The 17,968-nt window shown below is 39.2% G+C and overlaps 1 protein-coding gene across 1 annotated transcript in view; it reads right to left on the reverse strand.

The window, feature by feature from the left end:
- Window positions 1-17,968, reverse strand: part of PRDM5 (PR/SET domain 5) — a 201,525-nt gene that overhangs the window by 126,141 nt on the left and 57,416 nt on the right. Inside the window, exon 3 of the mRNA XM_057547362.1 lies at window positions 6,684-6,806. Within this exon, the coding sequence (XP_057403345.1) occupies window positions 6,684-6,806 (123 nt within the window). The remainder of the gene's footprint in view (window positions 1-6,683; window positions 6,807-17,968) is intronic.

Below are 17,968 nucleotides of genomic sequence, written 5' to 3' on the forward strand. Positions count from 1 at the left end.
TTTTAAGCTGTTAAAATGTGGGGGAAATTTGTTACACAGCAAATATATAACTAATGTAACCACAAATACATACAGATAAGATAGGCTAGATAAAAATCATTCTGAAAAATATCATGTGATATCACTTATATATGGAATCTTAAAAAAAAAAAAAAAAGGTACAAATGAACTTATTTACAAAACAGAAGTAGAGGCATGGACGTAGAAGACAAACTTAACGGTTACCAGGGGATAGCAGGCGGGGCGGGGGAGGATAAATTGGGAGAGTGGGACTGACATAGACACATTACTATATATAAAATAGATAACTAATAAGAACCTGCTGTAGAGCACAGGGAACTCCACTCAATCCTCTGTAATGGCCTATATGGGAGAAGAATCTAAAAAAAAAAAAAAGAGTAGCTACATGTATATGTCTAACTGATTCACTCTGCTGTACATCTGAAAACTAATACAACATTGTAAATCAACTATACGCCAATAAAATTTTTTTTAAAAAGAAAAGAAATAAATGATTGTCAATGCAAAAAAAAAAAATAGCTCAAAAGTCAAGCTCCAATAAAGCTCTAAAGTGATTCGTAGAACCCTCGAATAAGTCAAAAGGCAACAACACATTCTACTTTATTGCTGGGTGACACAAGGACACTGGGAAGCAGGATGGTCTTCAATGGAGGTAGTTGAGAAAACTACCTGTATGGTTTCTGGATTGAGAGACACAGAAAATCCTACCCATTCGAAAACTTCCCCTATACCCAACCTGACATGCTCTGATTCTGAAATTTTACTATTTTTAATTTCAAGAGATCTAAATGTTACCTTTATCTCATTTTTAACACATTAGCTAGCAGCTAAGACAAAAAGAAAGGAACCAAAGGGAAAAAGAGGCCAGGACAGATATTGCCTAGACATCACCTCTATATGAAGAGAAGAAGGTGCAATGCTTTGTAATGAATTATGGGTAGCTGGGGAACTTAAAAAAGATCAAGGAATATGTGATGTAAATAACTTTAAAATATATTTTAAAAAATTAAATTGTTTTGCAAATTTTCAGCAGTTTCAAAATATCTAAATAGCAAATTCAGATATATGGAAGTTTTTTTTTTTAATTTTTATTGGAGTATAGTTAGTTGATTTACAATGTTGTATTAGTCTCAGGTGTACAGCAAAGTGAATCAGTTATACATATACATATACCCACTCTTTTTTAGATTCTTTTCCCATATAGGTCACTGCAGAGTATTGAGTAGGATTCCCTGTGCTATGCAGTCGGGCCTTATTAGTTAACTATTTTATATATAGCAGTGTGTACATGTTAATCGCAATCTCCCAATTTATCCCTCCCCCCGGAAGGTTTTTTAAATCTGACTTTACTCCTTTATAATTTATCTCAACTCTAAGGTATTAGAGCACAGAGGTTCAGAGAGTACACACGGGAGATAATTCACCAGGGTTCAAATCCTATCCAGCTACCCAAAGGCTGTGTGGCTCAGACAAGTCACTTAGACTCTCTGTGTGCCAGTATCCTCAGGTGACAAAGGGAAATGATAATTATAGTGTCACAGTAAGTATCAAGGTTTTAATACATATCACCATTTACTGGCGTATAGTAAGCATGCAGAAAGGGTTAGCTGCCAACATCATCATTATTAAGGATTAACTCATCCTTCAAGGTATCACTATATATCTTAAAGATCTCTCTATACATATTCATTTTCCCTACCAATAAACTACAACCTCATTGAAAATAATAAACTGATCAGTAATAAAATTCCCCCACTCCCTGTAGGAACATATGGCAACAGCAGGGTTGGTATTTAAAACCTCATAGGACCAATTACTTGTGATTTTAATTTAATTTAAATTTTTACCCTAGTGAAAGACAAATATGTACCTTACTGGAAGATAACCCATTAAAAGACAGACCTGCAAGTTATTTAACTGATATTTTATTGAAGAAAATCGCTAGAGAGCTGCACCTTACAATTCTGTAACATACAGAGTCTAGAAAATATTGTAGAAATACCATTTGTATAAATCTGATAGGAAAAAAATAGAAATAGGGAAGAAACAGAATTAGAGGAAACTATGTATAATTTTGGGTATAAGTGATAAATCCTTTTGATATTTCTTTTGGTTGGCTGCTTGGCTGGTACCATTCTGCATCAACACTATTTGATAAGCCTGTTGACCTTGGTGGCTTGATGACAATGGAGAAAGTTCTATTTGGGCTCTAAAAACACACAAGTTGCTGCTCTCCTTGGAGAGCCACATTTGATCTCCCACTTCTTCATACTGAAATGCCACGTGTCACCAGAAAAGACTCTGGGATAAACTGCCTAAGACTGTCCATCCTCTCACAAGGCACAGGTAGGAGAGCAAATAATATGTAATAAAATAGCTTTCCTGGTAATGGGGAAACCAAACTGACATTGGAATCAGGGTGGAGCTGTGTTGATACCACAAGCTCAGCTCAAAGCCCAGTGCCCTCTAGACTTAGTTAGACCATCCCCATACCCTGGCACCCCTCACGGAGTAGTGGACCAAGACCCAAATATTCTTCCATATGCTCCATTTTTTTTTTTTTTTTAGAACAACAAGCCATCTTTCATTACGTTGATAAGATAATATACTGTGAAAAGTCCCAGGAAAGGTATGTCTGGACATATGTCTTAAGAACATGAGATATAATACTCTAGCTCTGAAATGACTAAAGAATTCCAAGTTTTAACTTTAAATGACATAATTCTGTATTTAAACAAATAGTTTTCTACCAAAAGATCAGAAATTTTCAAAAGCCTGCAAAACACTAAGTAGTTCAATTACTTTTCAAATATTACATATTTTTTTCGTTTAGTATAATAAAATTAGCATTTAATAAGAATCATCCGTTTCTTACGGAGCTTAAGAATTCTCTTGGTTCATTTTAAGCCAAATCTTGCATGCTTAGAATTTTCTGGTTTAGTTGGAAATAGTTTTCATGGGTCTGAACATCCAGTTCAACTGATTATTCTGAAATGTGCGCATGTGGGAGGAATTGTTAGCCTATGAGACCCTTCTTCAGTAATTCAGATATTTAAATCATCATTTCCAAAGCAAGTCTTCCAAAATCAAATAAACTGCAAAACTAGAAGCATAACTGAGTCTCCAAAAGAGTTCCCATCCTCTGCCAAAACAGACCTCGAATTCTTAATCCCTTGTCCAAAAAAACTGGACCAAGTATTGACGTTTTCCACCAAGCAAGCCACATAGCCACAAATGTTTCTCATTTACTTCACTCCTGGGACGTACAGCTCAAATAAAAAATTTCCTGAATACCCCAAATTTCAGATGCAATTTGGAATGCAAGTGATTCATAATGCTTTGCAGGAAACATTATGATCTTCTCTTACCAATTCAGTGTTTCTAGAACGCAGTCCTCAGGAGATAATCCCAACTAATCAGAAGGATGATATCACTGTCAGCCATATGACCCAAATATTAAGCTCTCTGCCTCTAGCTCAGATGTGATTTTGAACCCTGAGCAATCCGCTTCTCCAGCTACTGTTCAAGTAAGAAAGACGTTACCTCAAGGGAGTTAGCAAAGATCCATACTGTGCTCCATGGCAAGAAACATGGTAGCACCGCACTCAACCCCCCTCTTAGGAGAGGCCAAAACCATGTTAAAAGGAATTAAAGGCACTGTCATCACTTCTGCACCCAAAGACTCCCACAGTGGCCTCTGAACAGTCAGAGATTCTAATTAAATTCAAGTGTGAAACTTCACATAGCCTCTAGCTAGTTTATGAGTCCTACTCTAATCCCACTCCCACTTCATCCCCTAGTAGTAAGTCAAACAATAACGTCTTGGAGTACCAAAGTTGCGACAGTCATCTTTTGTAGATTCCTATTTGCTTTCAAGGAAAGAAACACAGTTGAAATAGAGGAAGAAAAGTACTGCATTGAATACACCAAATTAACATGAAAACTGTGTAAGTCTTAGAAATCGTGGTTACTAAAAAGGAGAGAATTGTAGGTGGCTACAATATGATGAAATAAACAGGGCATAGAGTAGCAAATGTGGGTAGCGAAAGATGGAGACAAACACTTACTGACAGTAATCCGTTAACTAAGGAATTCAGTATAAGCAAATTGTACAGTTAAAGGGAACTCTTCAACAAGGATAACCTGAGAGATTCTGAGGCAAAACTCAAAGCTGAGCATATCACACCTTGAAAGTTTGGGCAAATGGAGACAGCTACTGATGCTACAGAAATAACAGCCAATAGGACGAAATGCCCAAAAAAGGAGTTTGAGAAAAGCTTAAAATCATTATTTAAGCATAAGAAGAAAAGAATCTAGTTTAAACAGAATAATATTCTCTAAAACACAATAATGAAGAACCTACAAAACAATGGGTTTGCCTAAATTAGATTTCATGGTTCTACAGCCTATTTTGATATTGTTAACATGTACAAAGAAACACTTAAACTGAGTCTGTAAATTAAAATTAGGATATAACTGAAGATCCTGTGAGATGAGTATGCCTCAGAAAACCATAAAAAAATATAAAATACTTGAAAAAAAATAATGTCTATGCATTAAAAAAAAAGAGATCAACTTAAATGTGTGATTGGATCAACACATGTCATGAACAATCTAAAAAGTGGCTTGAATACAGCTGGCTGCCAAAAGATCCTATTTTCCATCCCCCACGTGGCCCTTTGGTAAGTCATCACTCATTTATCCATACAAAAAGAAACAGTAATCACACTGGTGATCCACTACTTATTTTCACTGAAAAAATCTGGTTAGCTAATAACATCAGGAAATGAAATATTCTAAATGACTGTGTTTTCTGGTTACTTTAAAACCTAATTCTGTGCATTTTCCCTCTTGCCCCTGTTGGTTTTAGACTTGGAATTGAGTGAAATCAGTATAAGCTCTCAGAGTTTTGAATAAATAACATAATATATATGAAGCTTCTAGAATAGTGCTTTGGGTAAATTCTTTGGGTAAATACTCAAAGAATTGTTAGTTCCCTTATTCTTTTCCCTTCCCTCTTGCTTCTGCCAACCATAGCTTTACTTCCTCTTCTGCAGTTTAGGATTCAGGAGCTGAGTTTTCACATGTGATAAGTTAATTCCCCAACAGAATGTAATGTTTCTTTATTCTCTTTTTTAATTAATTAATATATTTATTTATGGCTGTGTTGGGTCTTCATTTCTGTGTGAGGGCTTTCTCCAGTTGCGGCAAGTGGGGGCCACTCTTCATCGCGGTGCGCGGGCCTCTCACTATCGCGGCCTCTCTTGTTGTGGAGCACAGGCTCCAGACGCGCAGGCTCAGTAGTTGTGGCTCACGGGCCCAGTTGCTCCGCGGCATGTGGGATCTTCCCAGACCAGGGCTCGAACCCGTGTCCCCTGCATTGGCAGGTGGATTCTCAACCACTGCACCACCAGGGAAGCCCCTCTTTATTAACGATCTGTTCAGTGAGTTTTAATTACAGAGCCCCTCTAAAAATTCCTTGCCTTGACTTTTTCTCTTCTTCCCTTATTTTCCACTGAGGGATCACCGAAGTTCAACTCACAGTTTGTATTAGAGCCTAATGTTGTGTGTAGCACTATACTAAGATATAGGGATACAGAATTCAAGAAAACATTGATCCCACCTGGGAGAGTTAATTTTATGTGTCAGCTTGACTGGGCCACAGGGCACCCAGACAGTTGTTCAAACATTACTTTGGGTTTTTCTGTGAGGGTGTTTTTGAATGAGATTAACGTTTCAATGCATGAATTTGAGTAAAGTAGATTGCCCTCCACAATGTAGGTGGGTCTCGGCCAATCAGTTGAAGCCCTGAAAAGAACAAAAAGGGTCTCCTTCCCCCAAGTGAAAGAGAATTCTTTTGCCTGATGGCTGTTAAACTGGAATATCCACCCTTCAGGCCTGACAGCCTTTCAAGCGGGACGCTAGCTCTTGCTGATTCTACAGCAGCCTTCCGATCATGAGACTTGAACTAGACCATCAGCTGTTCCTTGTTCTACAGCAGCCTGTTGCCTCTGGACTCAAAGTGGGACATTGGCTCTGCAGATTATGGACTTGCCAGCCTCCATAACCACATAAGCCAATTCCTTAAATGAACCTCTTTCTCAGTCTCTCTCTTTCTCTCTCTGGATGGATGGATGGACGGACTGACAGATAGATAGCTATACATCATAGATACAGATATAGATATATAGATCCTATTGGTTCTGCTTCTCTGAAAACCCTGAGTAATACAATACCCTCAAGAAGCTCAGAGTACAGTCATAGGGATATACCCAAATAAACTTTCTCCATGAAGCCTTTCCCAAACGATAACATAGAATATGGTGCTATGAGCCAAATAAACCATCAAACAGAAAAACTATCAATAAACATTCACTGAGTGAATTAAAAGGACTTGAAAGCGGAATCCGCCAAGGACAATATCAGCCCATGTAATTCATTCCCTCAAGGATTCTCATTAAGTGAGTGATCTGGTGTCCATTTACAGCTAGGCTTGCCCTTTCCTGCATATGCTGCCTAGATGAGATTTCTCTGCTTTTATGAGTTAGTTACTGTTATTTGAAGCAGGTCATTGGGAAATAAATCTAAAACAGGGAGTACAGTTATAAATAAGTTCATTCCCCTCGCAGGACAGAGCACAAATGAGAAGCAAACAAGCTCACCTGAATGGCAGCCAAGTTCTTCTGCTCCTGCGATGGTGCCTCATGAACAAAGCGAAGCCAGTTGGAGTGCCGTGGGTTGGTAGCATCCAAAATGTACAGAACTTCTCCCTTACTCCCACGAACCTGAAACATAAAAGCTCCTGAATTTATACTTGAAGTTAATCTTAACCATACTAAATAGATTACCCATACTAAAAAAATAACATGATATTTTTTCGTAAGTATTACCTTTACTTATTAACAGGTGTTGAATAGATGCTCGATTAACATCCGTTCTTCCCTTTAAACATATGTACAAACAGAGCCTACTTTAATTTGGCAGATGTCTAGATGACTCACAATGGCGATCAACTCTCAGAAACATCCTGTGTTGATAGCTCTTTTCTGGTCAAGATTATTTATTTGTAGGTGTATTTTAATATATGTGTCACAAATGCAATTGTTCAGGGGATAACTATAATTGCAAACCATCCCCTTTCTTTCCACCCAAGAGGGCAGGGCTGCTTGGTTCCCCAAGTGGGAGGGGGTGGAGCTGGATAAATCCTTTCAATGTCTCTTTCCACCTGCTTACTGAATCATTTCCATATGCGGAGAATTTGCTAATATAACCAGTGGAATCTGACATCCCCTGGGCCACAATTCACATTTTTAACTAGTGGATGAATAAAACAAGTTCAATTTTGTCTTTTCATGGCCTGCTTATGTCTTGCTGAGAACGACGGTGGGCTCTCTGTTTTTCGTTTCTTGCCATAAACCCTCCCGGACAGATTTACTCAACTCTCAATCAAGGGGGGAGGGTAACTGCCAAAGGAGCAAGGACTCCACTGGGCATTCTTGAATCCAAGTTGCTTCGAACCTAGCTTCTCAAAACCTCTGCATTGTAGGGTACTGGGCACTTGCTCAGTTTAATAAAACATGTACCGATCTCTACCCAATGTTCATTTTGTGTTTATCTTCCATTGGAATCGAGGAGAGGAGTGGGGGGAAGCAATGAGTGATTAGCACTCCACATCTCTAACACCAAGTAACACAAGTATAAACACTATACCTTCACTGACTTGGAGTGGGAAAAAAACAAATTCCAGAGCTCCAGAATTTTACAAAGTAAAGCACAACTAGCCTAATAAGGTACGTATTGTCATGGTACATTTGGACAATCATTCATTCACTGAACAAATACTGACTGAGTCCCTACCATGGTGCCAAGGACTGCTGATGCACTGGGAGTCTTTCAGTGAACAAGACAGACAGGTGAAGCCTGACCTCACAGCACTTAAGAGCAAACAAGCACAGGATATCACTTCAGGTACAGGTAAGTGCTGTGAAGACAACTAAAGCGTAAGAGGAGGAGGCAGAGTGAGGGGAGAAGGGCTCTTCCAGATGAGGTGGTCAGGCAAAGCCTCTCTGATGAGATGACCTGAAAAGAGTCCTAAATGAAGGGAGGGCACAGGCCAGGGGAGAGCTCAGGAAAGCGTGGGTCCAGGCTAGAGGGAACAGCAAGTAAAGGGCAAATGGAAAGGCCCTGAGTTGGAAACAAATTAAGAACAGCAAGAAGGTCATGAGGCTGGAACAGAAGGAGCACCAAGAAAAATGGTGGGCGTTGAGATCAGACAGGCTGGCATAGGCCAGACCATGCACTGACCCGGAAACCAAGAAGCCACCCCTACGGGTCAAGTTACCCAAAAGCTGCTGTATAAAAACATCTGCTGCGGGCACTGCAAGGCCTGATATTCAAGATTCTAATACATATAGTCTGGGAAAAAATACAGTTAGCCTGCTCCTTGTATCTTATATCTGCCATGTTTCTCAAACAATCCCTGTTTTCTTAAGGGTCCAAGGATCCTCCATAATCATTTAAAAATCTCTCTAATAAATGGCAGACCCTCACTGGAAAGCAGGGATTTAATTTTCAATACTGTAATTGCTAGAAGAACTTAGGACTATAAAATACCTCATATTTACATCTCGTATGTTTAGGTGTGAAGCTATGGGAATTTCTCACTAAGTAACAATCTCACGCTGAGATCTGCTTTGGGAGGCCCTTGAAAACTGTCCTGCCTTCCTGCTTACCCGTCAACTCGGAACCCTCACTGCCCACTGGGTATTGCCAAAAATGTCCAGCCACACTGCTGGGAAAAATAGGACACTCTACAACCCCCCCCCCCGCCTCAAAGAGGACACCAGTTCACATGTCTTTAAGCAGAGTAAAAAGGTAATCCTAAATATCTGGGTATAAAGTCTCCTTTCCAGGCTCCTCCACAGCTACAGTAACAGAACTGTTTATATTGACAAACAACTAAATTAAGCAGAACAAGTGGCATCACCACCAGATACCCGAAAGATAAATTTTCTCAGAACTGAAATCTAAAACCTACAACTGTTGTTGAAATCCACACAGTCCAACTAATTCTATGTAGGGAAACACCAGCGTGCTTGCCCATGGCAGACTGCATTTGAGAGGAGAGAACTACCTACAGAAAGCAGTTAATGGCTCTTCTCAGTTATACATTTGTTACCCAGTATTAAGTACAATATATATCAGATGTGTTTGACATTTGAAATTCTTTCTTCAAAGATGTGAAACACAACAAAGATTTCTCTGTGACTTATTATAATAAGCCCATTTTACCAGGGGCATTGTTTGTTCCTTATTTTTTCAGCTTTTTCCCAGGCCCTTTGGCTCCAGCTGTGTTGAATGACTCAGGAACTCATTTCCAGTCCATTAGATGTATGCACTTTCTGGTTGTCTTTTACCTTCTCACATCATATTCTGGCTTAAAAGACATGCACAATTTAATTTTTTATTGAAATTCTTACAAGATTTGTCACTTTCAATAATCTAAATGTATATATTATCGCTTACACTCTCATAACAACACTATAATGATATACTGCAGTGGCCTACACATTCATATTTGAGATAACTTTTTTTGTTCATTAACAGAGCCACTGCCCATTTATTTTACTCTAAACATCCTTACCCAAGTGACTCTTAAGTCCCTACACAGTCTTTGCAGGCTACCTGTTTTCTCCAGCTTTCGAGTGGCTGGTCCTTTCCCCGTTCCTCCATTCCAGTCTTCAACACTTCACTGAAGCTGCTGGATTATCTGCTCACATGACTTTTATCTTCCTACCCTAACCCCGGCATTCTCCTCACTGAAATATCTAAGAGACATCCAAGGATAATCTAACCCATCTTTCCTCTTTCCAGAGAAACCAAATCAAAAAAACTCTAGACAGATGGCTATTAGTAAAGTCTCCATTTATCTATTTTAATTTGATACTGAACCCTGAGGTAATAAATTGAACATTTTTTTAAAGACTAATGAATAAAGAAGATCCGAAATTCCTCTTAGTATCACGTTCCAGCATCTAACTGACCTTTGCAGCCAATGTGTATTGTTTTTCCTTTCAAAACTAGTCTTCCAAATGCCATCTTATTCTATTTGAATTTTCATGGAAATGAAGTGTATTGGTGCTGTCCTACTGAGGATCATCTTCTGAATACCTGGGGCCTACAAAGAAGTCAAATTCTCATCTTGCAGTAAAAACCATCTCAATTCCAAACTCTGATCTGCACAGTCTTCCTAAGCCAGTTACACAAAAATAAGTTAGCTAAAGTAGGAAAGGGAAAGAAACCCTCATGTGAAAATGAAAACCTTCCCCCTTTAATCCAGTCATTCATATCTCTAGGACTTTGTCACTGTAATTAAATGAAAATTATCACTGTGCAGGAACTTGGCAGGCTCTACTCTCTGTCAGATGCTACCGACATCATTTTTCAAGGTCCAGGACATGTGCTACACTGGATCTGTCTTTTTTTCCAGATTAAAGATTAGCAGCATTAAATATGTCACAGTTTGTCTTCCCACCCAGCAAAGGACAGAAGAAATCACAAAAAGATTCAGCTCTACAAAAGTAAACCCTAACATGTAAATGAAAGAAATGGAAATATGTAATCAAATCAAATATATAAAGAATTTTTCTTTCCTTAAATTTAAATATTTTCTCTGTTAAATTGTGTCAACTATAGACAGAAAAGCTTATTTATTACTTGGATGGTTCATTTTCACAGTAGAAGGGTCTACAATGTTACTCTACTATTTTCCTTCAATTATTTTGAATGCCTGAGGAATCTTTCACTCAACACATACAGGACATCAGGGTTCCCAGAGCAAAGCTAATCAACGAGATTGGTCCCCAGACATGGCAAAATCTACCCAATGGAATTTTATTTAACATATGGTAAAATTTCATGGCAGTGAAATATAGTCAGTTCCAAAAATATAGAAATAATATCCTTAATTAGAAGTCACAATATGTTATGTTGATTTATTAAAGAAAATATATTTTCCTTTCTGTCTTTCAACAAGACTTTTCAAAGAAGGTAGTTTTAAGAACTAAGATTTAGAGTATGGATGTCTTTAGAGGATAAAATGTCATCATATTTTTGTATTTAAATTACAGGCATTCTTTCGGCAATTGTTTTTAACTGAAGTAAGGCCAGATGCCCTGCCTTCAGTATTTAATTACCCAGGCTTCAGCATATCTTTAGGACCACAAAAAACTAAGTGTGCTCAAATAATCAATTCTGACAGCACACTGTTGTCAGATTTAAACTAAAGAGACACACTTTCAGAAATCAGCAAAGATCATCCCTAGGAAATGCTAATGATTTACAGTTTCTAAGCAAAGGGATGGTTTTTCCTGTTGATTTTTCAAAGTATTCAGTCTAAAATTCTTCCCGGCTTTGGTGCCTTTAAACACACACACACCCACATATCACCGTAGCGTATCTACTTATGTCTCCCCCACATACTATCTCGTGACCCTAATCCACAGAATCCCCGTCCTCAGACGGGAAAGCACACGGAGAGAAAACACAGGCTTTTACAGATGCCTCTTTACTGAATAACATCCAGAATGTAATACACACAAAATTAAATAACTTAAAAAGACTGATGAGAAAAATAAAGTCTCTTTTTCATTATAAATAATTAGGGCCCTAAATATTTCAAGCTGGAAGGAACCTCAAGAAGGCATTCTAGAGTGGTAAAAAATGGTAAAAATGCTGGACCAGGAATCAAAAGGCCAGATGTGATCCAAGCTCTGACTGTATCGCATAGGGTGAGTCATTTCCTCTAGCTGAGCTGAGCCATGGTCTCCTGACCTCTAAAATGGGGATGACAGTCCCTGCCCTGTGACCCCACAGACACTGCGTGAGCATCAAAGGAATAAGATGCATGACTTCTTTATACCAATGAATATTCTGCAATCACAAAGTTACCAGTACACTGAGGAAAATGAGGCTCACAGCAACTAGCAGACATTCTTAAAGACGAACACTGCTTTCAACAGCACAGCTGGGCACACATGTACCATGTTTCTGCCACGTCAACTTTTTCAAGGAACAAACATGAAGGATATCCTAAAAACCCCTATTCAAACCCAAATACATACAAGTAGCCTCTGCTTGGACACCTGAAGTAAGAACAGGTGCCATTACTAGGTAGTAGCAAATCCAGGTGTAGTTTCAGCTGAGTTGACACTCTTCCTTACGTCAAATTCAAACATGTTGCTCTGTGACCAACTGCCTTCAATCCCAGCTCTGTCCCTTCAGTAGTTTTAATTTCTCTCCTACATATAGCCCTTCAAATTTCTGAAGGCAGGAGTCCTTCCTCCTCCTCTACATTTTCTCTTCTATAAGAAAATAACTCTTTCCTTGTCTGATGTGATAAACGTTCCTTTCACTATCCTGGTTGTCCCCTTATAGATGTACACTAATTTGTCAAAACTCTCTTAACACGGGACAGAAGTCAGCACACAAAGGACTATTATGATCTGGGCACTGTCTCTACTGATGCAATTTAAAATCACAAAAGCTTTTTTGGTTGCCACTTATTAGCTGAGGTTGCCTTTTCAATCACCTAAGCTGTATCAAGGAAGTTCCCCTGATACTGTCAAAGACACAAAGGCAAGTTTAACTGAGGAACTCGGTTAGGTTTCTGTAGGTAAGCAAATCCTGTTCTTGGGCACCTGTACAGATTGTTTCAGAGATGGAAACCTTTTACTTGGTACTGTCTCAATAAATATTTTATTCACTAAAAGCTCAGCTAATGTGTCTTTTTTTTTTTTAACTGTCTTGCCTTTATTTCCTTTAAAAGTTCAAAAATAATTTATAAGAGGTAATGAGAGACTTACTTTAAAAGCACTCCATATCTTGCTTTTCAAAGTACTTTTTAAATTGGGCTAATTTTTTAAAAGAAGAAATAACTGACATGACAACGTGAAAGACACAGTGAAAAGCATATCATCTTTTCCATGGTAAATTTATGAGAGAGTCTTAGCAGTGTAGCCACTGTCCCTTTCTACAGTTTTACAAACATGCTCAGACAGTCAGATTTCAGTGACATTTTTGGATAGACTAGTTTTTTACTGCATACAGAATAAAGTAAATATAGCTGGCATTAGCTTATAATACCCACTGCTTTAGGGGTTTTCTGTAAAGAACATGCAAAGGATAGTGTATAAATACTGTGGCATCCATTTGGACTGCTTAGTGGCTTTTTTTTTTACATTTTGATTTTGTCAATATCATAAGGCAGGTAACTTCTCTATAAGTAAAGTGTTATTTCACCAAGGGATTAGAAAACCACATTAATAAAGTCAGCATGTCTTCTGACAATTTGGTGTGATCCATCAGATCCATTAGAAATGATTCACAAAACTTTAAATCTGGTTAAAGTTTTATGAGCCTATAGCGTTGCTCAATTTTTAATACAGATTTGAGACTTAGACAGACAAAGCCTTGAAGTCAGCTTTTGGAGAACCCTCCCTATGGTATATTAAAAGGGCACAGAAAATATGCCAAAAATAAGAAAATTTTAGTAGCAAAATTCTACTTATCAGACATGAAAGCATTTCAAAGAGTTGGTCATGTAAAAAAACAATGATAATCTCCAAGATCCAGAGATCATAGTTTTGATATTGTTTTTAAAAGATGATGCTTTGTATCTGAACATTTCTGGGCAAGGGTTATAGAAACACTGAATAACAAAGAGCACTGTGCAGTCCACTGGGAGAAAAAATGAAAAAAAAAAGAAAGATCCATTTTTCCTTTGATTCTTATCTCCTAACCCAAATTCCACTGGTGTAGTCACTGTTTTTAGATTTTTCCTAAATATATAGCTTTTCTACAGCTATTAAAATTGAATCTGCCCAGCCCATTTAAATTAACTGTACTCTCTTCATTCACATCTTCAAAATATATGCAACTTCCTCGATAAAGAAACAAATAAATTATCTTATTATAAGAACACACCTAAGGTAATCAAGTATTTCCCAATCACTAAAGTTCATCCTTTCCCTTCTTATCATCCAACAACCACAGTTCTGTGCTGAAGAATTCTAAAAGGTAACATTAGTTATCAGTAAACAACATTTATTTAACAACATCTACTGTGCAGTTCTTTATCGGTTATTTAAAAATATGCCATGAGAAGCAACAAATGAAATTCTAGAATATAGTTCCTTTATTCAACATCTTCAGTATTAATAAAGAAACAAAACATGACTTAAACAAAAAACTCACAAAGCAATGCCTGATTATTATAAAGTAGATATACAAATAAACTTCATTCATTTCAAAAACATTTAGTACAGGGCTTCCCTGGTGGCGCAGTGGTTGAGAGCCTGCCTGCTAATGCGGGGGACACAGGTTCGAGCCCTGGTCTGGGAAGATCCCACATGCCGCGGAGCAACTACGCCCGTGAGCCACAATTACTGAGCCTGCGCGTCTAGAGTCTGTGCTCCGCAACAAGAGAGACCGCGATAATGAGAGACCGGCGCACCGCGATGAAGAGTGGCCCCCACTTGCCGCAACTAGAGAAAGCCCTCGCACAGAAACGAAGACCCAACACAGTCATAAATAAATAAATAAATAATTTTTTAAAAAAAAAACGAAAAACACATTTAGTACATACAGATGTAAACATACAGTTCCAAGTCCTGAGGATGGACCGAAGTGAAAATAAAATATTAGAAAAGAGTATGTTATGAAAATCTTTCAACAGACAAGGTTTGCAAAAGGAGTAAACCTAGCAGGCCTCAGAGGCCTGCTTGTAAGATTGGCCCTTGACTGGCATATGGGAACTTGTGTTCTCAGGGTGCCCCCAGTAAATAGTTAATGGGTAAGGGTGGTTCACTGTTCCTAGACAGTGTAAACACTACGGTTTATGCTGAACACCTGCTTTTCTTCCGGGACTCTGGAATTTTGGTACATGCTAAGGCAGAAGGTGCCTACCAGCCCCCAGTAAAAATCTTGGGTACTGAATTTCCGATGGGTCTCCCTGCACAGAAACATCACATGTGTGTGGCTGCTTTTTCATCACTGGGAGAAGAGTGAGCTCTGTGTGACCCGTCACGGGAGGGAGAAAGCGTAAGGAAATCTATACACGGGTTCCTCCAGACTCTACCCGAGCCTTCTTCCCTTATGATCCAGCTGTACTGCCTTGCTACATCACTGAAATAAATCTTACCCATGAGTACAACTACATACTGGGTCCCATGAGTCTTCTAGTGAATCTCTGAATGCGAGGTAGTCTTGGGAATCCCCAACACACAAGATGAGGTTAGTTCCAGTTGCTGAATGAATGGCATACAAATTTGTCAACAGAAGAGGTAGAAAATCATTTCAAGATCAACAGTTTTATCATACTCATATTTAAATTACACAAATTAAACCACATCCATTCAATGAAAGGAAAAAAATAAGTAAGAAAAAATCAAAGAAAGAAAATAAATATTATAGTTAGGACTGTTCCTTTTCATGGTCCATAATTTTAATGACATGAGATTGTTGCCATATGAACTGGTTTCAGAATCTAAGCCCTGCATAAGCTGTGATTCCACTGCAGGGAATGTTATCCCAATGAAAGAATGGTAGAGCAGCTGAGTCATTTTGTGCAAAGGAGTCAAGATGAACGATACTGGTAAATTTGGTTGGGAAGACACAGCTAGTAAAGAACAAGGGGACTCAAATGTGGTGGTTCAAGCAGCAAAATCAGAGAAATAACAGGAAATAAACAGGAAATGTGTCAATTAGGAAGTTTTGTGCTTCACCTAGCAGAAAGTGCAAAGGCTAATCAGGATGCGGCCCAGCAGGAATCATCTTCTTGGTAATAATGTACTACTACATGGAGGAAGAGTGGAAAGTAGGAAAGAGGATTCAACTGGGAAGGAGGAAGGAGAATGGATGATGGGTAGGCATCCAACAACTCTAATACGCAGGATGGATTGTGTGTGGAGGGAAAATTTTAAGAAAGGAAAAAGAATTAAATAGGCTATTACCATGACCTAGGTGTGAAATAATAAGGCTCTGGAAAGAGGTAAGGGTAGGAAGTTTAGAAGCCTTGAAAGTTGGCACCTAATACCTGAAAAAAAGAGTATAGAAGAAGGAAAATCAGACAGACCATTCCCCTAGAAGGTCTGAATCCAAAGCAGACAAAACAAGATAGACAGGCATATTTAAGGTAGTTATAGGAAGAAATACAAACACAAAATTTAAATAATATTTATGTCACATGCAAGCAGAGAAGAAAGTAGAAAATTCTTCTCAAATCCTCCTCCCACACATCTAGCCCTTCAGGTGGGTTGGCCAAGGATTCCCTACTCTCTATAGTTGTCGTGGTACAGTGGAAAGATGTTGGAATATGACCCTCACGTATAATTCATAGAAGGCCCTTGAGTATCACAGGACAGTATCGGTAAGGGTAATTAACAGTATATCCTCCGAATTAAGGAGTGTTCAGAAAAAGAAGTCTTCTTCAAGGAGTGGATCTTCACTTGCTCCTGAAAGATTTAGGTTTCTCACTCAAAATTTCCAGAGAAAGTTCTTGCTTCCTATCATCCAAATGTGAACAGAAGGACAGCCTCAGAAGGGGTCACAACATCCATGTCGTACATAATTCTCTCTTACTGCAGCTCATTTTCTAGAATTCTGCCAAAAGGCTCATGCTGCCAGGAAGCAGGATCACTGGAACAGGAGTATCTCCCTGCTGCAGACCAAGCTGCGTCTGGCATCAGTAATGCTCTGGCAACAAAAGGCCTGGCAAGGAATGCCATCCAAACCTGGAACACAAATATTGCAGCAGAGGATGTTTTCTGATAAAGAAAGCTGGGGCTTTCCCCTTGATCTGATTTCTTTGCAGCTGGCCATACACGCCCAGGCCTAGGGAGTCAACGGAAATGAGAAATCCCCCTGGGAAAGAGCCCTTCAGAAAAAGAATCTTGGAGAATCCAAGGGACTCTTCCGGAGTGTGGTCCCTTCCAAAGACCCGGGGCTTACTGGGCTATCTTTGTGGGCCCTCTGACTCTACCACTCAGGCCACTTAATCCTCACTCCCAAATCTCTGCACCTCTGAGGCCAGCTCATGGCCTACTTGAGAAGGATATGGGCAGACACTGAGATTATTCAGTCCGTGCTATTGCTAAATCAGCCCTGATATCAATTCTGCTCCAACTCCGGTACTACAAAATCCTAGAACTGCATTTTTGATTTGTTCTCTCATGGGCTAATCTGCTATCTCATTCCCAACCAAGTCCCTAAGTGACTGGGATCCTATTCAGCTTGCTTTACATACAACGTCCTCACTCTATTCATTGGATTCCTTTCCCTCAATCCCGACTTTTTTTTTTAACAGGGCGCCGTCATGCACTGTTGGATGCGTCCAAGGCCAGATGGAGGCCAGCCCAGGTCCCTGCCAGCTGGTGCTCCTTGGTCCTCTACATGCCAGCAGTCCCACTCCTCGGGGATGGGTAAGCCGGACGGCAGATTATAGTTCCTGGGCATCAGCTCAGATGCTCCTCAAAGACTGATCTCCTGGATTCTTATCTACCCTTGGACTCAAATCCCAAACCTGGACCTGCTTCTGGATCAGATGCTCTGCCTCTTTCTGACCAAGAGCATATACATCAGGACTGACCCACCCTCAGCTCCATCAGAGCGTCCTAAACTTTTCTTGTTAGGATGTCAAGAAAAACTACTGGATTTGGGGCATGTTCTGGCCATGATCTACTACCTGAACATAAAGAGCATTTTCCTAATTGAGTATTTTTCCACACTGACTCAAAAGCCATCTTCAAACCCATGCTCCACTCTCCTCAGAGTTCTCTCTGTAATTCACCCATCTCCCCCTGCTAACGCCTATTTAGAAGCTGCCTATTTTCTGCCAGAAGTCCTCGGCATGACATAGGAGGCCCTTCACGTGCTGATTTGTCTTGTCTCA

The sequence above is a fragment of the Balaenoptera acutorostrata genome, chromosome 5 (assembly GCF_949987535.1).
Source record: "Balaenoptera acutorostrata chromosome 5, mBalAcu1.1, whole genome shotgun sequence".
NCBI classification, from domain to species: Eukaryota; Metazoa; Chordata; class Mammalia; order Artiodactyla; family Balaenopteridae; genus Balaenoptera; species Balaenoptera acutorostrata.